The sequence below is a fragment of the Verticillium dahliae genome, genomic scaffold (genome assembly GCF_000150675.1).
Source record: "Verticillium dahliae VdLs.17 supercont1.5 genomic scaffold, whole genome shotgun sequence".
NCBI lineage: Eukaryota > Fungi > Ascomycota > Sordariomycetes > Glomerellales > Plectosphaerellaceae > Verticillium > Verticillium dahliae.
This window is the reverse complement of record NW_009276938.1, coordinates 1201105-1227485: the sequence shown is the minus strand read 5'-3', so window position 1 is coordinate 1227485 and position 26381 is coordinate 1201105. Positions and strand designations below refer to the sequence as shown.

Genomic DNA, 26381 nt, shown 5'->3' with positions numbered 1-26381 from the left:
CAGCCTCGTGCTGGTGTGGCAGGACGTCGACTGCCGGAAGGTACCTGCCCGAAATCAGCCTTACATTACCCAAGGTAGTGATGTCGGGTAAGTATATCAGGGCAGAGCCAGATTCTTTCCTCAGATGCGGCAGGAAGGCAGAATGGAATGAACGGCTGGAAGCAGCTGCGGCGACACCGATGTTGGGCGAAACGACTTGCCTGCTGCTTCCGCAGGAACAGTCGAATCGCTCCATTTCGGTCTTATTGTTGCTCTCACTTCTTACTGCCCGGATTCCATCTTTTACACTTCAGGAAGTCGCTCATGGCATTGATTCAGCTGTGGGGAATGGAATGCAAGAGTACATGATTTATGCTGTTCAGGCTTTCTGGCGAACCTACCTAGGTACTTTAGGTACCTAGTTTGTTTATGCCACATGGTCGTATGATGGTCCTCTGACTGGGCATTTTGTCACATCATCAATCCGTTATTCTTGCTCCTTTTGATCTCATTGAATACGCCAAATGGTTTTCTAGTAGTCGGGCCAGACTCAGGCCGGACACACCTCAGGTCCAGGTCTTCCACCCGTTCAGCTTTCCAAGTACTGCCAAGACCAGTGTTCCTTCTTCATACGTGCCTTAGGAAGGTAAGGTAGTCTTGACTTCTTTTGGTGCATCAACCAGCATGGATTGCTTTCAAGGCCATATCGCTGTCAACGGCCGGCTCAGTCGGTCTTGCTGTGATGCATGCCAATTCAGTCGCCCCAAGCCACCGCCCTTGCTGTATGACTCTGTTTCTTCACGTGAACCGCCCTTGAAAGTAGTCATCGCTCCTCAAACGGCAGTCATCCTGGGTTTGTTCTCTCAAGGAAGCTGCCACGGAAGTTTCATCTGATACCAAGGCCATCAAGAATGGGCAGTCATGCCGGCATCAGCATTCGCCGCAGATTTTGGGGAAGAGATACCTGTCGAAGGAAAATGCTATCAGGTAAGGTAAGTACCTAGATAGTTGAGACACTGTCTGGGTATGTCCAGCCCGCTCCCCCTTGTCGTCTTCTACTTGGAGGCTTCTTTTCATCAACACAGGCACAAATACAAAATGTAAGTAAGCTCAAAGAGTACAGGGGGGCATTACTGATACTGAGCACAGGGATTACGAAAACATCGAATTGAAACATCTTTCCCATCCTACGCCATCCTCTCCCGCTTTGGCCGCCCCCCCCAAAGCCAAGTCTGTTGTGGGAGAACCCGCTGCTGGCGGCAGCAAAAACGCCGCCAACACGACCGAGGTCTCCCCCCTCGCCCTCCCGCCAGCCGCAATAGCGGCGATAGCAGCAGCAGCAGAAAAAGAAGCAGCAGCAGCAGCGGCGGCGGCAGTGGAAGAGGCAACAGCAGCAGCAACAGCAGCAGTAGCAGAAGCAGCAGCAGAAGCAGCAGCAGCAGCAGCAGCAGCAGTGGCAGAAGCAACAGCAGCAGCAACAGCAGTATCAGCAGCAGCAGTAGCAGATGCAGAAGCAGCAGCAGCATCAATATTGGCAGCATCACGGCCAATCCCGGCGTCGCCAATCCCCTCCCGCCCCTCCACTTCCCCCCTCTGCCAGCCAGCAGCAAATGGCCCGGCATCCCCCCGCCGCCTCCCCCCCTCCGCGTCCCTCCCCCAGCGCTCTTCCGGCACCCCCGGCGCCGAGAACCAGCCTACGGGAGGGGGAGGAGGAAAAGAGTCAGGATGCCAATGTTGGCCATGGTGGGTGTGGCTCTCATAGGCGGGGGCCACCCCACCGGGGGAGCGCTTCAATTGGAGCGTGTTTTGGGCGATGGGAGGGTTTTGGGTGATGGTGTTAATTGCGCTGGTGGGATGGTTTCATTTTAAATAATCTATATATGATTCCTTTTCGCGCACAGAGTGTGCCTGTGCGTCGGTGGTGAAGCAACAGATGCGACTAGATGTCTTGTTTGCGGAGAGACAATGAAATGGCTGATCCAGGCTTGAACACAGACTTCTGACTGAACGGGCAAATGGTATTGCTTGACTAGTATGACTACCTTACCCGGTGTTCATCACAGTCTGATCTTTTTCAGACAATCTTTTTCAGACAATCTTTGATCCTTTCCAGCCTCGTCTTAGAATGTTTGGCAGCCTCCGCGGGGGGTGTAAAAACCTGTCTGCTTTCTTCGAAAAGACCGCTGATGGGCATGTGGCCGCCATCGTCGGGAGTCTGCGTCGGATTCGTGCTGTCCAGTGCCGGGTCGTGAGGGCTAATATCCTGCCAAGCCACGACGAGAACACGTTTGTCGCCAATCCACTGGCCCACTGTGTATTCGAGGTGACAGTCGCGACAAAAGCCGGACCTGATTGGAAGCTTGCTTGTTTGTACAGAGCCGTGGGGGGTGCAGAGAGCAGCCTTCATACGAGACGTGATGCTAGTCGGGTCCAGTAACGCATCTGCAACGTTGTGCTGAAATCCCACATGGGTACAAAGCTTGATAGCTTTGAGATCCGTAACAGTTATGACTCGCTGGTCGGCAGGCGTATACGTCCACCTGTACTTGATTAGGAGTTTGGTTGTGCTGGTGCCCGATTTCTGCTGCTTAACGACGCGTGGTGTCACTTTTAGCGTAAGTGGTAGGTCGCCGCCCTGAATTTGAAAGGTGGCAATCCTTAAAAGATGGCGGAGGTGGCGCCGGGCCTCGAAGTCGAGCATATCAAAGTGCTGAACGTTCCGCAGGATGATCTGTTTGTGATGGTCTTGGAGATTGTAGTATCTCGCAGCCACTATGCTGCTTATTTCGACTCCCCGATAGAAATTCGGGTTCTTCCAGTGGCACGAACTATAATTTTTGGAGGAGGTCGGAAGGTCATTTGCCGAGATGGGATGAGAACAGAGACAGTGTTCGCAAAACCACCGATTCGTGCTAATATACCAAGCTGGGTCATGTTGCTGGGGTGGTTGCATGTCCGTACATCCTTCGTCAGGCATATGGCCTGCGTCAGATGAGAGACCAGTGGTCTTGGGCTGCTTCATGTTGTCCGTGGGTAATGAGTACCGCCTTTATAGAGCCTTTATGGGGTAGCGGTGAGGAAATGTTTTCCACAATGGGAAAGGGGTTGCCATGTTTAAATACCTTAAACCCGGATTTGATATTTCGTGGTGGCGTCCGGTACTGACATCAAGGTTGCGCCCATCTACGCATCAAGGTTACGATCCAGGCCATTCATGCGCAACTTTCGCAACGGGATAATGACACTGCGCCAAGTGCCTGCCATGACTGAGGACATGAATGATCATCTCACATGCCATCCAAATGGAGCCGGGTTTGATGCCTCTTTTTGGTGTAGCGACATCCGTTGCGATAATAATGGGATCGGGTAAACAGTCCGGTCACCAAGTGGGATGCTGGATAGACGTGGAGTGCCTCCGCTGTCGCGACTCACGCCCACGGCGCCCCGAGCTGATGGAGCCGGCTGGAAGGTGGAGGCAGAGGGCAAAGCCCACGATCGAGGCCTTTTAGGTTGCCAAACATAAGCCCACCAGCCGGGGCCGAACGACACCCCGAGTTAATAACTCACAGACTTCCGAGTGGTCTAATGGTCGTATGTCTCTCTTCCATCCTTCGCCTAAATCACCGCTAACCAATCATAGTAATGGTTATGACTGCGGATTCTGATTCCGCCAGCCCAGGTTCGATTCCTGGTTGGACCTACATAGTTTTTTCTTTTGTGTAACTTCATTTCAAAAGAGACCCGGTTTGTGCATCCGCTTACTTTTGCTCATTTCCATTTCCCTTAGTCAGCATGCATTTCCCCGCGGAGCATCTGCCCTCTCCTTGAAGTGTACCAAGTGCTCATATGCGAGCGACGAGTTCAGTGTGAATTCTCCACAGCCGCCGATCGTGCCAATTGGTCATTCCGCTTAATGATGGTCTTGTGAAGCGTCCCCACGAGGGAGGGTCAAGGTCGCTTACTGAAGTCCCATGCTAGCGACTGGGGCATTGTACGAGTCCACTATGATAAACATAGACGCAGCGCGATGTGACCTTCACCAAACGTACAGACCGACCAAGGCGCCGACCAACAAACCATGCACTCGCTCCTGCGAGATGCCTGCTGCCGTGTCTTGAACCCACGCTCCTCGATCTTCCCACACTGATTTCTGCCCTTGTCGTTGGCCCCTTCTTAAGCGCCGTCTGTCTCATGCCGTCGCGTGCTCGGCAAAGCCTGACGAGCCTGTCACACCCAGAATTAGGCACAACGGCACACCAGAGCCCATACCCGACCCTTGTAAGCCACAGGGCTGTACCGGGCTGTGGAGAGAGGGGCTCAGCTACCTCGCAGTATTTCCTTGAGGGATCAGGATCCCGGGCTTGAGATGTCCCATTGGCCAACAGCCGATGAACGACCCCTGAAGCTGGCGGGAAATGCAGTGCACCAGTCGACCCTAGAGCAGCACCAAGTGCTGCAACCTGGCACAAGAAGCTTAGGCGGATCTTTGGGCTGAACCGTCGGCAGGGGTAGAATTATCGTGGAAAGTAAGACGGGAAATGAAGAGCCGTATAAGGGTCACTGGAGCTCATTATTCTTCGTCGAGCAGCTGTCACCCACCATCTCTGTCTTGTTGTCCCACCTCAACTACCAGTCTCTCGCCTCTTTGAAGGTTCTCTACCAACGAGTCTCGCACGCGTACCTTAGGCAAGCGGCAGCAGAATCCCTGGACGAAACCACACCTCAGTCACCTCAAGCAAGGAAACTCGCGACCATGGGCCAGCACAATGTCGGCGACACCTCGCCTTTTCTCAAGCGCATCTTGATCCCCTTCTGGTGCGTTCGCATCTTTGTCATGGCCATCAACGTCGTCGTGTACATCCTCGCCATCAGCGTCGTGGTTCGCTACAAGGACGACATTTCCCACTTCGAGACCGAATTCGGCACGAACCTCTCGCCCAACGCCGTCATTGCCATCTGGGTCGTCATCATGATCATCCTCGCCCTCTGCTTATCGCTCGACCTTGTCGCCATCATCAAGCGCGCGCGAAGAAACCTGTCGCCCAAGTTCTTCCTCATCATCAACGTCATCCAGACCTTCGTCTGGACCGTCCTGTTCGCGCTGTCCTTTGTCGGCGCGCGCGCCAGTGCCGCATCCACGGCCATCGCTGTCATCATCTAGTGAGTCGCATCCCTCGCCTGCCCCACCCACCTCCTTTCCTCCCCTGGCCCTTTGCTAACCAGGTGCCCTTCCAGCCTCTCCTTTGTCGGCCTCCTCATCTACGCCGCCATCATCTTCCACAAGGACCGCAAGGGGACCCTGCAGTACGCCCCCGCCGTGAACCCCGCCACCGGCTACGAGCCCCACGCCCCCCAGCCCAACCTCAACTACCAGCAGAGCGGCGCCTACCAGCCATACGCACAGCAGACGCATGCCCAGGGCGGCGCCCAGTATGCCGGCCAGGCGTACGGCCAGGACTACAACAAGCCGGTGTACGGGCAGCACCCCGAGTCGCACGAGCTCAGCCACCAGCCGCGGTACGCGTGAGCGGCACCATCCACGAAGGGTGCTCTGTTGATAGACGGGAGAGAAAGGGGGCTTTTGCTGAGGGCGATATACCAGGGGCGTTGCATTGCGAATGATCTTGATGACTGGCTTTGCTTTTATTCCCGCCCTTCCTGTGGTGTACATGGAGGGGTAGCGATGATTTGGCTTTTCTATAATGAGAATTTTACTTGTGTCATGTTCGAACCTCGGCCCAATCGGTATTGTCTGGCTTGGGTTCGGCAGTGATGTGAAGTCGACTCCAACTCGATTGACTTTGGGTACCACCGGGCCAATCTGACTGCACGTGCTGTCTGGTCTTGTGGAAGGATTGGAGGACGATGGCCAAAACTCACGTCAGCGACTAAGTCCGAAATCTTGTGTTTGGCAAGCTCGAGGCGCTGATCATCCCCAATGACGATGCAGACCAGGACAGCTAGCCTCTTCACGCCAGCACGAGACGCGAAGACAGGGTGCGTAAGATGGGCATCTCGAGACCCCTGATTGAGCGAGTGCTGGAGAGCGGAGTGTCAGCATCGTTGCGTCGCTTACCACAGGTACGAAGGGGGTCACTACATTGGACTCGACGATATGCATGTCAGACTCCCGTGGCTCTTATGAAGGGGTCAGCCTGTGTATATAACCATCGCCTTTCTCAAGGTAAGATCCAGAGTGGTACAAGCTTGGAAGGCAAGCACGGTCGGAACAATCGTGCTTTGACAGAGAGAACACTGCAAGCAACAGCCAACATGGCATCCATAGTCGAGAAGCGTGGGGACACGATCATCTACCGCGCACCGAACTCGGTGGACATTCCTAGTCTCGACCTTTTGTCGTTTCTCTTCGAAAGTTAGTTCTTTTCGTTCATGTCAGCTTTCGAAACTTGCTGAAGAGGATACAGATCCCCAGAATGACAGGCTCAGGAGCGACACCATCCTTCACGCCGACGCTGCTAATCCCAGCCGCAACGTGACAATGGCGCAACAGATCAGCCACCTGCAGAGGCTGGCCCACACGATCCGAACACAGTAAGGTATTCGCGACGGTGACGCCGTTCGTGTCATCTTGACCGGCCACATCCTGTGCCCATCAGTCTTCCTCGGCATCATAGCCGCCGGCGCGACTGTCGCGTGCTCACCAGTAGACATAGCCAGGCAGGTTGCCATGACGGAGAGCAAGCTGCTCATCTGCAGCCCTGACATCAAGGCACTTGCCGGGTCTGCCGGCGCACTCGCAGGCCTACCCGAAGATCGATTCACATACTTTGGGGACAGCGAGGACGTGGAACTCTACCAAGTCGAGTCAAGCACGCAGATCCACGTCTCCTCAGATGAGCACAGCTGACCCGTGTCACAGACATGGAAATCCTGCAAAAGACGACCACCTGCATTGTCTAGACCGGCGGCACGACCGGCCCCCCGAAAGCGACCCCCATCTCTCACGCCAACATTGTCGCCTCCGTCTTCCTCTTCATGGAACCCTTCCGGCACGACCCGAAGCTCGAATTCCGCACTGTCGCGCACGTCCCGACAACGCATCTCTCGGGCATCCAGGGCTATATCACGTTGCAGACTTACGTCGGCGGCACCGTCTTCTGGATGACACGGTTTGACTTGCCGCAGCTCGTGGCCCACGGCAAGCGCTACAGCGCCACGATGCTCCTAAGCCCGCCGCCCGTCTGGCTCGCCATCGCCAAGGCGCCCTTTGTGACAGACCAGCTCAGCACGATGGTCGTGGGCTTCTCGAGCGCCGCGCCGATGGGCGCCGAGGTACAAAATGCGGCGCAGCGCAAGCTGGGCGGGGGTCAACTGGGGCAAGTTTGGTAGATGAGTGAGGCTTCAGGACCGATGACAGTACTGCCGCTGAACGAGAGGGGCGCGAGCGGTAGCCTTGCCATGCTCGTCGCCAATAGCGAGATGCGCATCGTCGACGAGGAAGTGAGGGACGTCACGCCTGGAGTGACGGGCGAAGCGTGGGTACGAGGTCCCTGTCAGAGCGTTGGTTAGAGCAGAGTGAAGAGGTCTTCCACACGGGGTCCGCAGCAGATAGAAGATAGGTAGGAAGTCGGAATACATCTGAGTTCTGGCCCTCCGCAGCTTGGAGGGCCCTCCGCAGCCTATATATACTTTTCTCGTAGCCCTTAACCCCCCGCCGACCCCCTGCTTGGCGACTCCGCAGGGAACCCGCAGGGTCCCCTGACAATAGTTTGGCCCCGCGGTCGATGGCGGTAGGCCCCGAAGCCTCATAAGTACCATTACAGTCAATATGCTTCCTATACCGCAGTTACTAGTCCATGATGGCATCTGGATTCTTGTCTGTGCTGTTGGCTGGATGGCCTGTTTGTCGTGAAGGGGGTATTGTCGATGCATTCCGTCATCCGTGAGAAGCGGACGACGGCGATTTCTCGGCTTCAAACGTTGCGCCACTTCGCTTTGCCCACGCCAGGGTCCTGCCTATGATGACCTGGATCCCTTCCCGGTTCAATTGTGCCGATGGTCCGACTACCCATCATGTGTAGTCATCGACGAACCTGATTGCATCACTGGATGTGAGGATTTGATCCGGGCAGCGCTTGCAATCTGAACCTCGAGATGGGATATCAAAAGAGTACAAGAAATCCCGTTAATTGTTCAGTTAATGAAAGACTATAGCTAACAAACTGAGCGGCAAAGACCTAATTGATAGCAGTACCAAACCTAGAACAAGTAGAATGAATGGTTCTCGCAGGTGCAAACAAAAAAAAGTGAAAAAAAATAAAGATTCGTCTCCAGATAATAGTACTAACCAACACAGGCCTGTCACCCGAAAGCTGGGCTCGACTAGCAAGGCTGTCTTTTCCCGTCCGAGCCAATATAGTAGTACTTCTGCTGAGACTCAGAGTAGTAATATGGCACTCCATTGTCGAAGTACCCTGACGGTTGCTGTTCGGGTTTGCCGGTGCCTTGATTCTCGCTGCTGCTACCATGGCTCCTGCTGCTGCTACCGTGGCTCTTCTGCGTGTACGGTTTGGCCATGGCATTGTCGACAGCCGTCTTCATCGTGGCTGATCCGTACTTAGTCTTGGAGGTTGATTGAATGAGATACGACTCGAATCCATTGGCCGTAATGTCGTTTGCTGAGTACACATGTACGATTCCTCTCACGAAAGGCGGCTCGGATGCCCACAAAGCAGACGAGGCTGGTTTAACCGTCATGTGGACTCTTTCATTAGGCGATATGCTAGACAGGTGTTGTTGCTTACTATATAATGTTAGCTTCTCACGCGATCAGGCATACAGTGAAGTCGCCAGGCTGTAGTTTCTTACATCATCACCAAGACATTGCATGGCTGGGACTCAGAGAGCGGATTTCTACCGTTTACATCCTGTCTTTTTATTAGTCGACGTGGGGTAGCAAGAACGATGAACTGGTAACACCTTGACTCCCCTATTCCATGCCGTGGCGAAGGCCCGAAGAACCTCTACCTGATTGTCCAGGTCTGCCCGTATTTCGTCCACATCTTCCCGTTTGTCAAGAAGAAACAATAACAAAAGTGGTGTACCATCGTAGTCGGTCGTGTTGACGTGTCCCTGACTAGACATGGTGCTAAAGTTGAGATTATCTGAGAAGAGACCCGGCCTCTCGTGCTGTGCAGAGAAGATGAGAACGGAGTCTGTGGTGGGTAGTAACTTCAAACGGCCAGCTGCCAGGCTGGGGTTTATATAGCTTTCTGACGTTGGTTGCGGCCAGCCAGTAAAAAGAAAATGGGTAATAGGTACAGTGATGCTATTCAGTCGTAAATCCCAACGTGCCTCCAACGGTAGCCGCTGCTATCAGTTCCATGTGTTTAATATGCTGAGCAAGACCAGGGTGGCATGGTTCAACTGAAGGGGTGAGAAGTAAAAGGCCCTGAAGCGCGCGGCAAAATTAATGCCCCCACTGGCGAGGCGGCAATCAAATACAATTCCCCCATCCTGACCGTTTCATCCCTGGGATGTGTGGGTTCGAAGATGTCCCGTGGCCTGCACTTAATTGCAGTCAGGAATGTGTCGGCTCTTGCAACCCTCAAGAGAGGCTATGCTGGGTTGGAGAAGGGTATCATTGGTCAAATGACGAAGGGTCAGGAGCTGTAGAGCTAACTGGTTACGGGGTTCGGCAAAGCCTTGAAGGGGGGCACCTGGAGCCGCCAGCGGCTCGTTATAAAAACGATATGCGTAACTCGCGCCTCCACTCTCCTCATTCGAATGAACGATTGGCGGCTAATCTCTGCCGCTCGACACCGCTCTTTGTCGATCGCCCTTTCCATCCCCCCTTCTTTAAAAGGTCCACAGAATCCTCTTTCTTGCATCAAGCCATCCTTTGAGCGGATGCTCCGCGGTGATTGAATCACCCGTCCCTCTACCACGATGCCGCCCACGCAGCAAGATCTATTTTTTTACAACGGGGACGGCATTGGAGTTGAAGACCTAGCCAAGTACAAGCCTGGCGGACTCCATCCCATCCTTCTCGGCGATGTCCTTCCGAAGCGTGGCAGTTGCATGAATGACGACGCTAAGCAGCCAAGATACCGGATCGCGCAGAAGCTTGGGTTTGGGGCATTTTCTACCGTTTGGCTAGCGCGTGATCTCAACGAGAAGTAAATCTTGACCTTCAAGATCGCAAGCACCGGCTAACAATCAATAATTGATTGACAGAAGATATGTTGCTCTCAAAGTCTGCAATGGATCAGATGAACTCATTCAGAGCAACGAAACAAGAATTCTCAGTCAAATTCACCAGATTGGACGCGGAAAGCCAGGCTACAATAATGTGGTCGAAGTATACGACATCTTTACGATACGGGGCCCGAATGGATTCCATGAATGTCTGGTAACGGAAGTCGTTCTACCCCTCGATAGCATGTCTATCCAACAGAAATGTCCGCCTCACAAAGCGATTGAACAAGTATTGAGGGGATTTGATTTTCTACACAACGAGGGCCTGGTACATGGAGGTAAAGCGTAACCCCAAGGACTAAATCCTGAACGTGAGCAGTTACGGGTTTATTGCTAACGGCTGGTGTTTAGACCCCCATTATGCTAACTTCAGTATCGCAATACCACAATTACAGCAGTTTGATGAAGGGACGATAGCAGATTACTTTGCAGACCCTGCTGTTATAACAGTGGTACCACGTGACCCATCTTTTCCAATGGACTCAATACCGAGTTACGTTGCCGAAAGTGTCTCCTTAGGAGCATTTCTTTTAGATCAGCACTCTTTCCCCTCAAGCGAGGAGATCTGTTTGAAGATCTTGGATTTTGGACGAGGTAGGCCAATGTCTCGCACGTATTGTCCAGCCCGTTACTAATAGGTCCGTGTCATCATTAGCCTCCTGGGCAAATAAAATTCCCAAAGACCTACCAGGTGCTGCTCCTCCCACGATTCGACCGCCCGAGGTCTATATTTATACATTATCTGATGGAAAATCCGGATCCATCTGGAGCAAAGAAGCGGACATCTGGGCAATTGGGTGTATTGTAAGTTATTTTGTCCAATACTACGTCATACACGTATTAAAAGGGTTGAGCAGGTATACCAGATCAAAACAGGATGTCCACTACTGCTAGTCCAAGGTGATTCCCAGTATCAATTTTACCAAGCTTTGCGGCTAGGAGGGGCACCACCGAAGGAATGGTCCAAATTTTGGGACTTAGAGACATTTTGCGAGAGTACCAAGAGCTGGAAACAGCCCGTACCACCCTTCTTTGATACAGAGCAGGCCTGGGAGTCTCGTCGACCAAAATTCGACCCGGGGAGTGACCTGTTCCTCGATCTGATCCGGAGGATGGTCACGACCGAGCCTACGAGACGAAGTCAGATCACCCAGCTCCTTGACCATCCATTTTTCTCCCATGTGGGTCTTGCGGAGGAATGATCGTGGGCAACGTCCAGCTTCCTTGCACATATTCAAAGGACGGTACTCTTTGTTTCCGAACACAGAAACCGCCGACATACAATGTACCGTTCAGTCGAATCGATCACAGTGCCTTGCGACCAAGTTCGGAGTGGCCGCTGCCAAGAGGATCAGAGGAGCGACACCTGCCTCCTGAACCTTCCTGTATCGACATTGACTATCAAGACGGCCGATGACAAGCTCTTTCGCCATTTTTGCAGTGCTGTGTAGCCAGTGCCTGTCTCCTTCGAAGACATGGAGGACCTTGCAGCGGAGGAGCTAATGCTGGGGGGCTTAATGTCGTAGGTGGAATTCTTTCATTCGATACGAGGCGATAGGCTGAATGGGTGCGCGGAGCCTAAACTCTCCAACTTCTGGTATAGCCGTGCCGTGCTACATCATGGACCACTTGGGCTTTGAAAGAAACTATGAGTCGTTGCAACACTACTTCGACGACGCCTGCTCGACGGAGGAGAATCTTAACAGACCTAGTTTTCTATTCGACCTTGACATGAGGCCTAAAGCTGGCAGCAGTGAAAACATTATGCGCGAAGCATTTTCACGAGCACAAGTATTGGAGGATAGTATATAGGAGGCTATTAGAACATGAGCCTTGAGCTTTGTGCCGGAATGCTCCCAGAGTACATAGTCGTAGTCTTGGGGACTGCACAAGAGTGGTTCAGCTCCAGCATATTGTTGATACTGAATGGACCAAGTTTTGCATCTTATCCCGGCCGAGGCGGCATTCTACCTCTGTTAACATTAGTCAAGTCATTCATAGAGGGCTTCACGTGTCACAACGCAAGTTGGGTTCAGGGTGTTCGGCATCTGGGAATGAGGCCGCCCAAACGGCAGGATAAAAGATGGCTAGGCGAGGACTGTCCTAGATTCTATTGTCGCGAAGGTAGAGAACGATGGCTGCCTCGCTTTTCAGTTCCAAGCGGACATGTCATCAAGCAAGAGTGGTAGGGTGGCACCCAGCGGGTAAGCCAAGGCGTTTCAGCTACAGCTGGAAGGCGTGCTGAAGAGATTCTTGTTAACATGAAGAAGACAAACGGTGGACAATGAACAAGCGATACTGCAGTGCTAGGCGAGCGAAGAGTGACGGGCTGGAGTGGCGTTCTCTGGGGCCAGGCCCATCGTCATGCATCATGGACCAGCCGATTTATGCTTAAGGGCTCCACAAAGTTCCCAACGCAGGAGGAGCTACGTGATCACACATGTCACTATTAAGCCCGCAGGTGGGTGTATTCGTTATCGAGCATGTAGCGGACGGCGCTCATCTTGAAGCCATGGCGCATACAATGGCGATAGGGTAGTCTTCGTAAGACCTCAGGCTCGGAGATGCTTGTGGCATGGTGGGAAAATTGGGCGGTATGGCTCGGTTCCATGGGCTCAGTAGCTTCCTTGTGCGGACGGACCATTCGGCACCGGTGCAGGTCGCCGGCTATCGTGACAATGTGCTGTGTGCCGTTGGGTTGTTGCGTGATTGAGACAGCGTGAGACGCAGGAGATACCCGCCCTCCCCCACGAAGGGCCTCATAACGCTTACGCCTGATATTATCAGTTTGTTGATATAGGCTCCACGGTACCTTCGATTACTATTAAATCTATAAGTTGAGCGAAGTACTATAGCTAAATCCGTATATATTATAGGTTATCAGTTATGATTCGAATAGCTATACATCACGATTCTACTATAGCGCTCTCGGATCTTTATTATATATCCCTATACCCGAGACCGTTCTAGCCTTTGAAGGGATAGCGATTTTAAGGAATAACTTCTATATCCCCCTAAGCTAAATAGGTTTTGAATAAATAGCGAAGATATAATAATATAGATTATCTATAACTATAAAGCACTGAATAAAAGCTAAAGCGAATTAATAAAAGATCTATATTCTTTAGATCTAAATAAAATAGCTAAAGAGTATATAATAAAGGAACTAGGAGAATTAGTAGATATATTAATCTTAGTAACTAAGAGGTATAACTCTTTAAGAGGATACTACTAATCGAGGTAATCCCGATTGACAGAACTATATATACTAACTAAGGAGGCCTATAATAAGTAAAGGGGCGAGCTTATCTTATAGAATAGAGTTATTACGAGTACTCTATAATAGCTAAGGGGGGTATTCCCTAATATTCCGGCCCCCTGTCTCGCTAGGGACTATCGAGCACTAAAATACAGTAGGCTAAGAGGAGGGAGCGGATTACGTAATATAGCTCAACCTATATCAGCTACTCCTTAGTACCTCATAGAGCTTAGCGAAAACAACTATACTATTGTCACCCCTAAATGCACTGTTATCACTAAGCTCAACAGTCTGGGGCCTTGCCACATGTGGCCTAGTAAGGGATGATCTCGAATTGGCCGTGGCGGTGCCCCTCGTGATGACTAACCGAAACACCAAGACCCCAGATCCGCATCGGATTCGCGGAGAGCGACGACGGATGGACTCCAGGGACACGCAATTCCGCAAGCCCGCCAGCTCCAGCCTGGATACCTTCATTGACTACACTTTGGCCTTCTGATTGATCATCTCGGGGGTACATGATACCAGCTTGATTGCGACAGTTCTTTTGCTACCTTTGTGTTTGTCCTGTCGTAGCAGCGTCGATGGCCACTTGCATTGTCATTCCCTTGTAACATCCAACGGCAGCAAGGGCGAAAGAGGCCTCTCGATACTTTGTATCTCCGAACCCTCTTACCCCCCCCCTTCTTCCGACAATCATCGCATTCACCCACCCTAGTCTATCCTTTGAATGGATGTTCATACGCAGAACTCCTGAAGCCCCTTACGCTCGACACTCGACATATTTATTCCCTTCCCTGGACACAAACACCGACGCCAGCCATGCCGAACGATCGCGACCAACGGTACGATGCCGTGCCGCCAATCCCGAGCTACGATGAGGCCATGTCCAACCTCAACCACGCAGACTGGCCACCGCCAGCATCACCGAACCCCGAGACCGAATTACATGGGCTCTTAAGCTCCCACAACAACGCCGCCTCGTCGTCGTCATCGCGACGAACCACCAGCTACCGAGAACCGACCGTAGAGACGGATGACGAGGACAGCCTGTTCTACAGCAGCGATGACGGCGACGAAACAGCCTACGTGCGGCGGGAGATGCAGGAGCTCGAGATGGACGACGCCGGCAACGCAAGACCCTCCCTATGGGGCAAGAGAATCCCCTTCTCCTTATCACTACCAAATTGGAAATGGTCCTGGCGACCGCGCTTGCCAAGGTTGCGACGCACCGTCATGCTGCCCCAGCGCCCGGCTTCCGACCCTTTGACGACAACAAACGACGGCGACGCGAGCACAGAGCAGGAGACGGCGCGGCCGCGCTTCCAGTGGCCCAACCTCGAGGGCGCCAACGGCAAGCATGCGGCCATTATACTGGTGCGCATCTTTGCGGGCTTCCTCGTCATGTCCTTTGTTTACTTGATCTTCATGAGCGACATCTTCTCGACCATGGCGCGCAGGTTTGGCACGGGCCTGCGCTTCGACCCGGAAGACGTGCGCATGTGGGTGCAGGGCCATGTCGAGAACGCCGCCATGCTCAAGACGGTCAAGCACTACACAAGCTTTGCTCACATTGCCGGCACCGAGGGCGACTATGGCTACGCCATGGACATGGAGACCATGTTCCACAGGGCGGGCATGGACTTTGTGCACATTGACCAGTACGACGTCTACCTGAACTACCCCAAGGCGAACGGCAGGGCGGTGGAGATTCTGGACGAGGCAGGCGAGAAGGTGACGTGGAAGGCCAAGATGGAGGAGAAGGAAGTCGGCGGCGAGATTGCAGGACACCAGACCTTTTCGTTCCACGGCCACTCGAAGGCTGGTGACGTCAAGGGCCCCCTCGTGTACGCCAACTACGGCTCAAGGGAGGACTTTGCGCTGCTGAAGGACAAGGAGATCATCACGGAAGGAGCGATTGCTCTGGTGCGGTACTACGGGTCGCAACCGAACCTGGCCTTGAAGGTGAAGGCTGCCCAGGATGCCGGCTTTGTAGGATGTCTGGTGTACAGCGACCCTGAGGACGACGGGTTCAGGCAGGGAGACGTGGCGCCAGCCGGCCGCTTCATGCCTGAAGATGGCGTTCAGAGGGGATCTGTCAGCTTGACGAACATGGTCATCGGCGACGTCCTGACGCCTGGATGGGGCAGCAAGGAGGGCCTTCCACGGATGAAGGTGGGTCAGACGCCTGGTCTTGTGTGGATCCCAAGCTTGCCACTTGCATGGCGAGATGCACAAGTGCTGCTGCAGCACCTCAAAGGCGTGGGCCAGAAGGTTCCTGAGGAGTGGAAGGGGGGTGTGCCCAATGTTGAAGAATGGTGGACTGGCAACGCCTCTTCGCCGATCGTGCGTCTGAAGAACGAGCAGGACGAGGAAAAGAAGCAGCCGATCTGGAATGTTTACGGCAAGATTGAGGGTATCGAGCAGTCGGAGAAGACGATCATGGTCGGCAACCATCGCGACGCCTGGGCCTTCGGAGCAACAGACCCCCATACCGGCACCGCCATTATGATGGAGGTTGCGCGACTCTTCGGCATCTTGCTGCTAAAGGGCTGGCGCCCACTGCGAACCATCGAGTTCATGTCTTGGGACGGCGAGGCCTACAACATGATTGGATCAACCGAATTTGTCGAAACCCACGCGGACAAGCTGCGCGAAAATGGCTGTGCCTACATCAACCTCGCCGGAGCTGTTGCTGGCAGCGAGCTCCACGCTTCCGGCTCACCCGTGTTCCAGTCCGTGCTGAAGCGGATTCTCGAGCGCATCGAGGATCCCCACCACAACATGACGCTGCGGGAGCTCTGGGACAAGCGAGGGGGGAAGATTGAGGAGCCGAGCGTCCGCGGTGACTCTGTGCCGTTCCTGGACATTGCAGGCACCAGCACTCTCGACCTAAGCTTCCGTGGCGACCCACACCCGCAATACTCTAGCTACGACAATTTTGACTGGATGAAGCGCATTGGCGACCCTGGATTCGTGTATCACGGACTCATGGCCCAGGTCGTCGCTTTCCTATGCCTCGAACTGGCTGACCGCCCCATCATGCCTTTTGACATGGAGGCCTACGGCGTCAAACTTGACAAGTGGGCCGAGGAGCTGACCGAATGGTCAAAGGAGAAAATCAAGGCTGCCGGCCAGGAAAAAACCTTCTCCATTGATCCCATTAAGATTGCCATCCACGACGTCAAATCTGCGGCCAAGACTTTCTCTCGCTGGGAAAAGACATGGGACAGCGTCGTCATGGGCGGCGGCGGCTGGGAGTCGTCCGGCATGAACACGAAGCGCATCGAGTACAACACGCGCATGGCGGGCTTCGAGACGGCACTCCTCGACATTGAACAGGGCGGCGGTGTAAGTCATTTGCGTCCTTTCATTTTTTGCTCTCCGTTACTGACACCGAATCTCTTGCAGATCCCCAACCGCACGCAGTTCAAGCACGTCGTCTTCGGACCCCAGGCCTGGTCCCATACGAAACAGGTCACGTTCCCAGCGATCCGCGACGCCATTGAGGACGCGAACTGGGAGTTGGCGCACAAGCTCGTCGAAAAGACGTCAGTCCTGATCCGCAACGCCGCGAAGGTGCTGCTCGATCAGCAAGCCGACGAGGTGCCGGGGCGGTGAGGGCAGGATCAAGAGGATTACGGGAACGACGCCACGCTTGATACATTACACATACCACACACTTACTATTACTGACATACCTGTCGCGTTTCCTTATCTGACGTTTTTTTTTCTTGCCTCTTCGCTTTTGGAGGTCGGAAGGAAGACGTTTTTCCCTGTTGAAGACTTTCCTCCCTTTTTTCACTTTCTCATTTCTCTCTTTTTTTTTTATATCCGTCTCGGCTCTGGCTGCCTTGGCTGGGCTGTCCGGGTGGCATTGCATGGAGTTATGTCTGGGCGGGAGAACCGATTCGTTATCTGTATGTTGGAGACGGCTGTAAATGTTTCGATAGGTCAGACGTATATACTTCGCATTGGGGCCTTGGCCTGTTGCGTTCATCGTGTTAGCCCTGGCGTGAGTGGTTGCCCATGACACTGGGCGTTAATGAGCTCCGAGTCGCCAGAAACGTTCATCGCAAGGGTCTACGGCCTCGTCACAACAAGAGAAGAAGTGGACGCGAAATGATGGATTGATAGCATCGCTTAAAACGGGAAAAAGAAGCGGTATACATATATACATGGGTAGTCAGGCACGGCATGCAAGCCTCAGCAAGCACGGGAAATGCACGCTCTGCATCTTGTCTCAGCAGGAGAGGGGGAGACAATAAAAAAAGGTATAAACACGATCGGACACGACCTTCCTCTCTCCTGCCCTCCTCCCCTCATTACCGAGCCACGGGGGCGACGTCTCTGGTCGTAGCCGCACTGTGGCGCCTTGGAGCCTCCGGACTGAGACGTTGGCTCATTTCGGGTACAGCACGACGCCCTCGTACTGCCTACTTCGAATGTTTTCGAGCGTCGAGTAAAAGTGGCGCTTGCTGTTGTCGATCGACGCCGAATCCTGCTGGTTGCCGGCGAGGTTGGAGTGGATGAGCTCAATGAGGCCGTTGAGGTACTTGGTTGTGACCTGGGTTGATTAGCATGGAGTACTTATCACTGGAGGTGGGGAGAGACGTACGGCCTCGTTTTGCTGGTCAAAGTAGTAGACGTAGCGATCAAGGATCTCGACAAACAGCTCAATGGAGGCGGCTGTCTCCATGCACGAGTCGGCCACGCGGAGGGCGCGCTGGAGACACTCGAGCACGCGCTTGCCGTCGCGGTAAAGCTGAAATATGTCAGTGTCGTGCACATGGTGCAACAGGGGAAAACAAAAGACTTACATCCGTCTCGTCCGTCTCGCCATTGGCCTGGCTGGGCATCGCCCACCAGAGGTGGCTTGCCAGATAGACGGCACGGCACTGGTCGGGCTTCCTCAACAGCTTGCTGCCGTGCTGCGCGCACTTGGTGATGAGAGTGTCGTAGTTTTCCTTGCCAAAGTTCCTGGTCTGGTGAAGCGAGCTGGCAATGATGCAGACGGCCTGGAACTGGGCTTTGGAATCAGAAACGGCCTCCTCGTAGACGGTGAAGGCCTGTGCGAAGAACTCGTAGGACACCTCCTCGAAACCAGCTTGGTCAGCCGTCATGCCGGAGGAGCAGAAGAGGCGCAGGGCAAGCTCTGCCGCTCCCGGGCCGCTGACACGGGTGTAGAGAGTGCTCAGTGCGGAATGCATGAACTTGAACAAGGCATTGCTCTGCGTCTCCCAGTTGTCGTCGAGGTGTTCCCTCGCCTTCAACCTGCGAGCAAGCTTCATACACGCTGTGATGAGAGGGGGAGTTGTGGTACGGATACGCTCGTTGCCCTCGGAGTAGGCCTTCCGCGTCGCCTGGAGGAGCTTGAACTGTGTGTCGTTGCTCTCGGCGTTGATGAGGTGCACCAGGCGCGCGAGCCAGCCTTGCTCCTCAAGAGTCTCGTCCGTCTCCATAGCACGACGCTGCTGAACGCCGGGGTAATTGGACGGCGGCTGAGAGCCCTCCTTGATGAGGACTTTGAGGATCTCTAGGACGTTATCCAGCTGGGACGAGGTTGATATCCTGGTCTGGTTGCGGAGCAGGTTGCGCGCTACCTCGCCAGCAACAGCGCGTCGGGTCTGGTAGGACTGCGCCTGGAAAAGGGGGACGTATGTGGGGAGTGATAGGGCGGTGAAGATGGAGACGTAGCGGTTGATGGGTGCCTGGAGAAGGGCGAGAAGGCTCTGCTGGGCGGGAGGAGAGTGGAGATCAGCATTGTTTGCGTTATCGCGCACCTTGCCAAGGGCGTACTCGAGAATCTGGTTGACAAAGTCAAGGCGCTCGGGGTAGATGTTCAAGGCCAGGTTGGTCAGCGAGTGCAGCAACGCGATTGTGTCGGGAATGGGGAGATGTTGCGCCTCGACCAGGTTCTTCACCTGACTGAAGAACACCTCGTAAAGCTGCACATTATCGGGAATGCCCTTCTCCGTCGGCGTCTTGGTCGCGTCGGGAGCTTCGGCAGATTCGGCGGCTGTCTCGGAGCCGTTGACGGCTGTCGTATCGGTCTCTGCAACGGATGGCGTCGTCTCGTCATCGGCGGCATCGCTAGCTCTCGAGGCATCAGCTTCTCCGTTGGCGTCGTCGGCCCCCGAAGCTTCGTTGCCATTTGTGTCGGACGGCTTGCTGGTGTCGGCATCCGCATCTGCTGGTGCCGCCGAGTCTGGCGCCTCGCTCTGCAGCTTCACCTTTTCTAGCAGCTTCGCCAATGCCTCCTCCTCCACCTTTGCCTTGTCATCGTCGCCCTCAGCGGGGCCTTCGCGCTCGGCGTAATCTGAAAGTCTGTCCATCAAGCCAATGACAATCGCCTTGACGTTGACATGGGGGTTGAGGCGCGAGACGGCGCCAAGGAACTGGTCGAGGGTGTGGAGGTGGAACTCGTCGGGAAAGACCTGGGTGACGACCTCGAGGAGGTACTCTTGCGCCAGGACATCGCGGCACTGCACAACCTGCTCGAGCAGGGGCGCCAGGATGCCCGACTTGTACGTCTCGAGGTCGACGAGCTGGCTCAGGCGCACAATGTTGCTGCCGACGAGCAGCTGCAGCTCCTTGCGCTCCCTCGTCCTCTGCTCCCTCTCGCGCGAGTGGCCCTGGTGCTGGAGGCGCACCCACAGCTTGTTCATCTCGACAAAGTTGGTGAGGACAAAGTTGATCGAGTCGGAGAGGTTGCCTTCGGGGCCGTCGCCGTCGCCGGTGGGCAGGAAATCGCGGGCCTGGCCGGAGAGGAAGTATCGCAGGAAAAGACCGCGGATGGGATGCTGAACCCCGCGGCTCATGTCCATCATGTCCTTCATCAGCTCCTTGACCGGTGCGTCTTCAATCGACATGTAGGCTGTGCCGACGGTCATCATGAGGTAGAGACGAGGCACAATGTTTCCGGCGTACTGGACGAGCTCATACAGGTCGGCCAGGTGGTTGACGGGGTGGTTCTCTCGCAGGTGGACGGACAAGTACCGCAGCGCGTCGAAGACGGCCATGTAGAGCTCGTAATACTGCTTGGGGCCGAGGCTGCTCGTTCGGAGCTCGGAGACGAGAGTAGAGCTGCACAGGAGGAAGGTGAAGGCATTAGCAAGACGGTGCAGGGTGTTGTTCCCAAGCCACAACAGCTCATCTCCCCGAGATGCTGCGATTGCGAAGGGCTGGATATGACGTACCAGCACTTCAGTGCGTCCATGAGCTTGCCGGGCGCATCGAGGCATTTCCGCATGACCGCCGTTTGCTGGCGCACAGCAACCAGAGCATCCTCCAGCAGGCGTGCCTGGTCCTCAGGCGGCGCGGGCGTCGCAGACATGTTGACGTCGGGGGATCGAACCAGTGGGGCAAGTGGCAGGCTGTCGTGTTCAACTCAATCGCATGGGCAAGGCTTGTCTCGGAGGATTTGGTGACAGCAACTGAGTCACCACGAGACGTCGTCAGGGAGGAGATGTCGTCGACAGCGCAACGAAATCAATGGGATGGTGGTGACGTGGCGGAGCTCGTGGGAGACGTCGGCGGACAAGACGGAGCAAGTTGGCTGGCGGGCTACAAGGTGCAGCCAGCAGCAGCAAGCTTGCTTGCCTGGGCTGTTCAAGGCGAAGGCGGCATTATCGGTGGAGGCTGCCTGCCGTCACGTGGCTGATAAGGCGTGACGATGACAAAGGCGACCCGTTTAGATGATGCTCGCTTAGGAGACACAGTTCCTCGAGATGGGTACTTCGTCTATATACATACCTATTGATCCTGTTGGTCTTCGGAATGTGTGACATGCCGATACGCCTTGATTGGGTCTCTGCAGGCAGCTTCCAAATTCCGAGGTTCGTGATGAGTTCCGTCCAACTTCCGCTCCATCTCCAACACTGTTTCTTCTACTCCCTGTCGATTGGTATTCCAGATTCGTGGCACAGCCCACTCGGTCAGGGCGAATCTGACAAGATCTCACCAAAGGCTGCTCACGTACGCATTGCTCCCTCTATATCTCACATGATGAGTTCCTTCTTCCTCAGTGTCCGCTGCTAGATCCTTTTTCTGAGCAAGACAATCTTGCCAAGTTGGGATGTTCTTACATACAGCCTAGGCCCCAGGCTGCCGCCGTGCGGCTGAGTCAGATTGGGGGAGGAGGGGGGACCTAGCCGAGCACCCTGAGGGAACCCTGAGGGAACCCTGAGGGAACCCCTCACAGGGTCTCTCCACCAGCCGTTGTGCTAAAGCGTTGCCGCAACATGTCTACGGGACACCTTCTTGTTCACCCGCGCCTTTGGTGTTCCGTCATCAGCCGCGGCCTGGCCTGTCTCGGCTGAGTCCAGTGATACAAATCGGCATGGTGGGTTGGTGCTAGGGTCGTCTTGTCTTGTGTCTGAGGACCCTTGTGACTGGCGGCTTGTTCCTCAGAAGCATGCCAGCATGAAATGGTTAAGAGAGCTGCACCTCCTCTCTTCGAGAGTTTCTCTCCTCTATTTTTTCCTTTCCGTCCTTCTTCTGTTGAACGTACGGGCACATGGTTTCTTTACCGAGTCCCTCCATGTGCTCCCCCGCACATTGACAAGACGACAGACGGCAGCACGACAGATCCAACATGAACCAGATATCCCCCCTCATGCGGATTCCCGCCGAGCTCCGCGTGCTCATCTACGAGCACCTCCTCGACGACGGCGGCAACACACAGATCGAGATTCGCAACAAGCCACGGCAGGGCTGCGCATGCACAGAACAGCACGGCGCCCAGCGACGCTCGCGCTACCGCGTCATCGAGAAGAACTTCCACCAAGACTGCTACGAGACGACCTACGTGCTCGCCTCCCCGGCAGCCCTGCACGTGGGCATCATGGCGACGAACCGGCGCACGTACGCCGAGACGTCGCACATGCTGTACGGCCGGCACACGTTCAGCTTTGGCAGCGACGTCGAGGCCGTGGCGCCGTTTGTGCGCGACCTCTCGCCGCACGCGCGTAGCCTCGTCGGCGGCGTCGCGCTGCGCAAGAGCAGCGCCCTCTTCGCGTCCGAGTCGGACCGCCTCGACTGGGCCTTCATGTGCCAGACGCTGCGGGACCTGCTGCCGTCGCTGCGCCGCCTGCGCCTCGCCGTCGAGGGCGGGCGGCCCTCGAAGCCCGGCGCCAGCGGCGGCGGCCTGCTCAGGGCGCTCGAGGCGTCGGACCTGCGCCTGCTGGGCCACATTCAGCACGACAGCGTCCAGTGGATCGCTGCGCTCGCGGGGCTCGCCAAGGGGGCCCGCCTCGAGGTCGTCGAGGTCGTGCCGGAACTGAAGTACATGCCGGCGCCGCAGACGACGGCCGCCATCTTGTATGCTTCGTTCTCGGCCGCCATTGGCACGGCGTTTGTCGAGCACCTGCGCGAGGACTGCGGGCTGCCAGCCGTGGCGTGGCCTCAGCCGTAGCGGCCTTGGGCTGTCTCATCTAGGCAGTTTGACAGGAGGGAAGGGGTGTGTAATGGCAGCGGGCAGTGGCATGTTTGTGGTCTGGTGCTGGTGATGAGAGCGGCTGAAGGGCTGGGAGCTTCCCACCAGTGGTCGTCATGTTACGATATAGCTTGTGTTTGTGCGGCTGATTTTTGGGTATGGGCGTTTCCTCGGCATGTTCCGTTGCATTGGTGGGTGGTTAGCATGGCGTTTCCTGATGGACACTGGCTGATGGTGTGGTACGAGGCCTGGTTTTTGTGATTGGGAAAATGGATGGTTCTTTTTCGTACATTTCGAACCAAGTGTAGTGTTGAAGTCTGTTGGAGGTCAGACGACATGTTGATGCCTCAGTTTTGACGCTACCTAGGTACCTTCTGGAGGTACGAAGGTGAAGGTACCCAGTAAGTAGTCGACAAAAAGGAATGTCCCATCAATGAGAGTCCCCAGTTTACCTGTAGATCAGCGCCGACCCATCTCGCTGTCACGTAATAACACTTGATGGGACACTTTCTGTCGAGTGCTTGCCAGGTAGACAACCAAACTACAAGGTCAACAGCATCGTAGAAGACAAGCATGGATGCAGACTGGCAAAGAAGCGGAGCTTTAGCGATGGCAGGGCTGAGCTTTCAGGGGTCGCCCCCCTAAAGGCCCAAGGGACGGGGAAGCCCAAGGGACGGGGAAGCCCAAGAGACGGGGAAGCTCTGGCTGCGCTAGGCCCGCCTCGTGCTAGGCGTATTTGGTGTCTATTTTTGCCGTCGGAACTCCGCTACACCAGGCGAGTCAGAATCACGAAGAGACCACGCAGGCGAAACTGCTGCCAGGCACCATGGTCGAAAGCAACAGATATAAAATCATTCCACGAGGCTCCTCAAGACAATCTTGCGGCCTTGAGGGAGTCTGAAGCGTCGCACATACGATACGCAAACACGACGAGTCCAACATGGCCGACCAGGCAGCCACCCGTAGAGGTCGAGATGCCCTCAAGCAAGCACTGCTCGTCGGGGCCTATCTTCTTGGCATCGTCGCAACCGCCATTCCCGTGCTCCTGATCTTTGCAGGATCATGGCTTGTCAATGACGAAAAGGATGCATCAGGGCCCATCCGCTTGGCTCTCTCCAAGCTTTCCATCGCATCAGTATGTGGACTCCCGCACCATTCATCCATCGCGTCACAACTCATCAAGACTCCCACCAGTTCGACGGCATCATCCCCGATCCGAATAACAAAGGGGCCTACCTCCTGACGATGCACCTCTTCCCCCGTGCCTTGGGCTGGGAGTACCCTTCCGCCCCGTCCCACGGCCAGACCGCTGGCATCGTGAACCCGACGCGAGGCACACTCTACCTGCCCACCGACTTTGTCACCATCGGCAAGGCCCTCGATCTCGACCCCTCCGCCTGGGGCTGCTTCCCGCCCGTCTGGACCGACCCCTGCGAGAACCCCTTCTTCGCCGCCTTCCGCCGTCAGTTCCCCTACGAAGGCACCCCCGACGCCTGGACCGTCTTCCTGCTGAGCGCCCTCGTCGCCTGCGCCGCCGCCATCGCCGCCGTCGAGCTCGTCATCGCCTTCCGCCCGAGCCTGCTGCGCTGCCAGTGCTACTTCGCCGCCCTGAAGCGGGTCTGCCCGTGCCCGCGCGGCACGCGCCACGAGATCGAGAGGCTCAACGCCGCCTTCTGGGACCGCTAACGTCTGTGGATGTGGCCCGTCATGCCCGTCATGACGGCGCTCACGTGTCTCAACCTTGCCGTGCGCGGCTGGATGCTCGTGGCCTGGCTCGACCGGTGGACGGCGCAGGGCGACGACGTGGGTCATGTGCGGCCGCGGTTGGGCGCCGCGTTCGTCGCCCTGTCGTGGACGGCGACGACGGCTGGGTTGGGGGCCGTGCTGTGCGTGCTCGCGAGGCTGTTGCTTGCGCAGCGCACGAGCTGGATAGACCAGCAAGGCGCTGCCCCTGGTCTGGGGGACGCCGAGACCGAGGCCCATGGGCAGCGCCATGTCGGGTTGGAAGAACCGGCGGCGAGGACTGGGCTTCCTGACGCACAGCTGAAGGGGTACTCGGATGCTGATCCGGATGCACCTCTCCCAGGTCGTGCCGCTGAGGCTGAACCGTCGAAAGGTCCACCGAGGAATGCATGAGCGACCTTGACCCAGTCGTGTGCACGATTGAATGGGCAATTGGGCTGGATCGATCGGTCTCGGCCACGCTTCGCAAACTGGAGTGATTGTTCCGCGGTGTACCAAGGGGTGTCAATCGCCCCAGGTGCCTGACATCATGATGACTTGAACTAGCGGTCATCGATTTCATCGACCGGAGCTCACTCCAAATGGCAGTCAATGATGCCATCATTCGTCGCCGAGCGTCCAATGGCTTGACAAAACAACCAGAGGTGCAGCTTTCTTCTTGAAGGCTCTCACTTTCACAGATCGGTCTCGCCTCTCCCCTTCCACTGCTCATCGCCTCAATTGACTGTCCTCCATTGACTGTCAGCTCGATTGACCATCCAAGCGACTACGAAATACATCACGCCAGCAGCACGACCACCTTCGCCTCTGCATAAATTCACTCAGCACGTTCCAGAAATATGTCTGGCGGCTCAAAATACACAGTTCCCGCCGTGGTGGGCGCAACCCTCCTCGGCAGCGGCGTCTACATGATGCGCGGCCGACCGTCGGCCACGGAAGCACCAGCCCAAAACACGGCGACCTCGGCGCCGCGCCCGGACGCCGACGAAGTCGAGCGCAAGAAGCAGCAGGCCCAGTCCAAGCGTGACAATGGCATCAGCGGCGCCGGTGTCGGCATGACCTCCAACACGGGCGGCGCCGAGCTCTCCACCGGTAGCAAGGCCGGCAATCGAACGGGTCCCCAGCACGGCGGCCAGAAGATCAGCGGCGACGTCAGCAGGGAGGATCTGCCGTCGGGCGGTGTCGGCGGCGGGCACGGCGGCGGCAACGACAACTCGAGGACGTCGGTCGAGATTGGCAAGGGTGGTACCCAGGGCAGCAAGAGCTTCTTTTCCGGGTGGTTTGGCGGCGGTGGTGGATCGAGCGACACGTCGTCTGGCGGTAGCTCGGGAGGATCGTCAAGCGGTGCCTCTGGGACAGGCCAGAGCAGCTCGGGCAAGGGTGCCGGGCAGAACAGCAGCGGATCCGGGACCAACCTGTCGCAGAAGCTGCAGGGCACGGCTGGGACGGGTGGCTCGACGGCTGGTGGGCAGCAATATGATGTCGACCCCAAGGATACCCGGATCAAGAGTCACCACGCCGACACACCGTCGAATCGTGGCGGCAGCCCTTTCGACAAGCACCGCAAGGACGTGACGGCCGTTTCGGAGACGAGCTCGAAGCCTGGCAAGGAGTAGTCCGCCTTAGGGATAGTCTTGTCACCCATGTATTTCTCCAAATATACTTGTACGACAATACGAATAGCATCACCTTGGCATTGTTGTGATTCCCATCTTCCTGATGCATTCGCTGATTACCTTTGTACTG

At 55.6% G+C, this 26381-nt stretch overlaps 11 protein-coding genes and 1 non-coding gene across 12 annotated transcripts; 9 read left to right on the top strand and 3 right to left on the bottom strand.

The window, feature by feature from the left end:
* Positions 1 to 1980: 1980 nt before the first annotated feature.
* On the bottom strand, positions 1981 to 3481 carry VDAG_03368 (uncharacterized protein). The gene is made up of 2 exons (XM_009657233.1): positions 3102 to 3481; positions 1981 to 3037 (listed from the first exon to the last, which is right to left on the bottom strand). Exon 2 carries the CDS (start codon positions 2999 to 3001, stop codon positions 2054 to 2056), a length of 948 nt encoding a protein of 315 aa, XP_009655528.1. The 5' UTR covers positions 3002 to 3037; positions 3102 to 3481; the 3' UTR covers positions 1981 to 2053.
* A 128-nt stretch (positions 3482 to 3609) lies between these two features.
* Positions 3610 to 3676, top strand: VDAG_20110. The gene has a single exon. It is a non-coding gene; the product is annotated as a tRNA-Gln (tRNA).
* Positions 3677 to 4732: 1056 nt separating this feature from the next.
* VDAG_03367 (uncharacterized protein) lies at positions 4733 to 5506 on the top strand (the record flags this gene model as incomplete). Its single annotated transcript, XM_009657232.1, has 2 exons — positions 4733 to 5139; positions 5215 to 5506. The coding sequence occupies 2 exons, from the start codon at positions 4733 to 4735 to the stop codon at positions 5504 to 5506; spliced, it is 699 nt and encodes a 232-aa protein (XP_009655527.1).
* Positions 5507 to 6252: 746 nt separating this feature from the next.
* VDAG_03366 (AMP-dependent synthetase and ligase) lies at positions 6253 to 7751 on the top strand (the record flags this gene model as incomplete). The annotated part of the gene is made up of 6 exons (XM_009657231.1): positions 6253 to 6352; positions 6405 to 6531; positions 6658 to 6823; positions 6901 to 7306; positions 7358 to 7479; positions 7641 to 7751. 6 exons carry the CDS (start codon positions 6253 to 6255, stop codon positions 7749 to 7751), a joined length of 1032 nt encoding a protein of 343 aa, XP_009655526.1.
* Positions 7752 to 8322: 571 nt separating this feature from the next.
* On the bottom strand, positions 8323 to 9084 carry VDAG_03365 (uncharacterized protein; the record flags this gene model as incomplete). Its single annotated transcript, XM_009657230.1, has 3 exons — positions 8323 to 8722; positions 8809 to 8867; positions 8968 to 9084. 3 exons carry the CDS (start codon positions 9082 to 9084, stop codon positions 8323 to 8325), a joined length of 576 nt encoding a protein of 191 aa, XP_009655525.1.
* Positions 9085 to 9728: 644 nt separating this feature from the next.
* Positions 9729 to 12145, top strand: VDAG_03364 (serine/threonine protein kinase). Its single transcript, XM_009657229.1, has 5 exons — positions 9729 to 10118; positions 10177 to 10475; positions 10549 to 10791; positions 10853 to 11001; positions 11055 to 12145. Exons 1-5 carry the CDS (start codon positions 9889 to 9891, stop codon positions 11397 to 11399), a joined length of 1266 nt encoding a protein of 421 aa, XP_009655524.1. The 5' UTR covers positions 9729 to 9888; the 3' UTR covers positions 11400 to 12145.
* Positions 12146 to 13997: 1852 nt separating this feature from the next.
* Positions 13998 to 17077, top strand: VDAG_03363 (glutamate carboxypeptidase; the record flags this gene model as incomplete). The annotated part of the gene is made up of 2 exons (XM_009657228.1): positions 13998 to 16807; positions 16868 to 17077. The coding sequence occupies exons 1-2, from the start codon at positions 14279 to 14281 to the stop codon at positions 17075 to 17077; spliced, it is 2739 nt and encodes a 912-aa protein (XP_009655523.1). The 5' UTR covers positions 13998 to 14278.
* Positions 17078 to 17858: 781 nt separating this feature from the next.
* VDAG_03362 (vacuolar protein sorting-associated protein) lies at positions 17859 to 20933 on the bottom strand (the record flags this gene model as incomplete). The annotated part of the gene is made up of 4 exons (XM_009657227.1): positions 20656 to 20933; positions 18277 to 20542; positions 18075 to 18221; positions 17859 to 18023 (listed from the first exon to the last, which is right to left on the bottom strand). The coding sequence occupies exons 1-4, from the start codon at positions 20790 to 20792 to the stop codon at positions 17859 to 17861; spliced, it is 2715 nt and encodes a 904-aa protein (XP_009655522.1). The 5' UTR covers positions 20793 to 20933.
* Positions 20934 to 21979: 1046 nt separating this feature from the next.
* On the top strand, positions 21980 to 22871 carry VDAG_03361 (uncharacterized protein; the record flags this gene model as incomplete). Its single annotated transcript, XM_009657226.1, has 1 exon — positions 21980 to 22871. The coding sequence occupies exon 1, from the start codon at positions 22053 to 22055 to the stop codon at positions 22869 to 22871; it is 819 nt and encodes a 272-aa protein (XP_009655521.1). The 5' UTR covers positions 21980 to 22052.
* A 961-nt stretch (positions 22872 to 23832) lies between these two features.
* VDAG_03360 (uncharacterized protein) lies at positions 23833 to 24578 on the top strand (the record flags this gene model as incomplete). Its single annotated transcript, XM_009657225.1, has 2 exons — positions 23833 to 24027; positions 24087 to 24578. 2 exons carry the CDS (start codon positions 23833 to 23835, stop codon positions 24576 to 24578), a joined length of 687 nt encoding a protein of 228 aa, XP_009655520.1.
* A 30-nt stretch (positions 24579 to 24608) lies between these two features.
* On the top strand, positions 24609 to 25028 carry VDAG_03359 (uncharacterized protein; the record flags this gene model as incomplete). The annotated part of the gene is made up of 1 exon (XM_009657224.1): positions 24609 to 25028. The coding sequence occupies one exon, from the start codon at positions 24609 to 24611 to the stop codon at positions 25026 to 25028; it is 420 nt and encodes a 139-aa protein (XP_009655519.1).
* A 446-nt stretch (positions 25029 to 25474) lies between these two features.
* On the top strand, positions 25475 to 26251 carry VDAG_03358 (uncharacterized protein; the record flags this gene model as incomplete). Its single annotated transcript, XM_009657223.1, has 1 exon — positions 25475 to 26251. The coding sequence occupies one exon, from the start codon at positions 25475 to 25477 to the stop codon at positions 26249 to 26251; it is 777 nt and encodes a 258-aa protein (XP_009655518.1).
* Positions 26252 to 26381: the final 130 nt, after the last annotated feature.

What these genes read in the sequence shown, in the direction of transcription:
- VDAG_03364 (XM_009657229.1), top strand. Translation starts at nt 9,889, where the DNA reads ATGCCGCCCACGCAGCAAGATCTATTTTTTTACAACGGGGACGGCATT. An exon ending in GATCTTGGATTTTGGACGAG is followed by an intron (nt 10,792 to 10,852) that starts GTAGGCCAATGT and finishes TGTCATCATTAG; the next exon opens with CCTCCTGGGCAAATAAAATT. An exon ending in TCTGGGCAATTGGGTGTATT is followed by an intron (nt 11,002 to 11,054) that starts GTAAGTTATTTT and finishes AGGGTTGAGCAG; the next exon opens with GTATACCAGATCAAAACAGG.
- VDAG_03368 (XM_009657233.1), bottom strand. Translation starts at nt 3,001, where the DNA reads ATGAAGCAGCCCAAGACCACTGGTCTCTCATCTGACGCAGGCCATATG.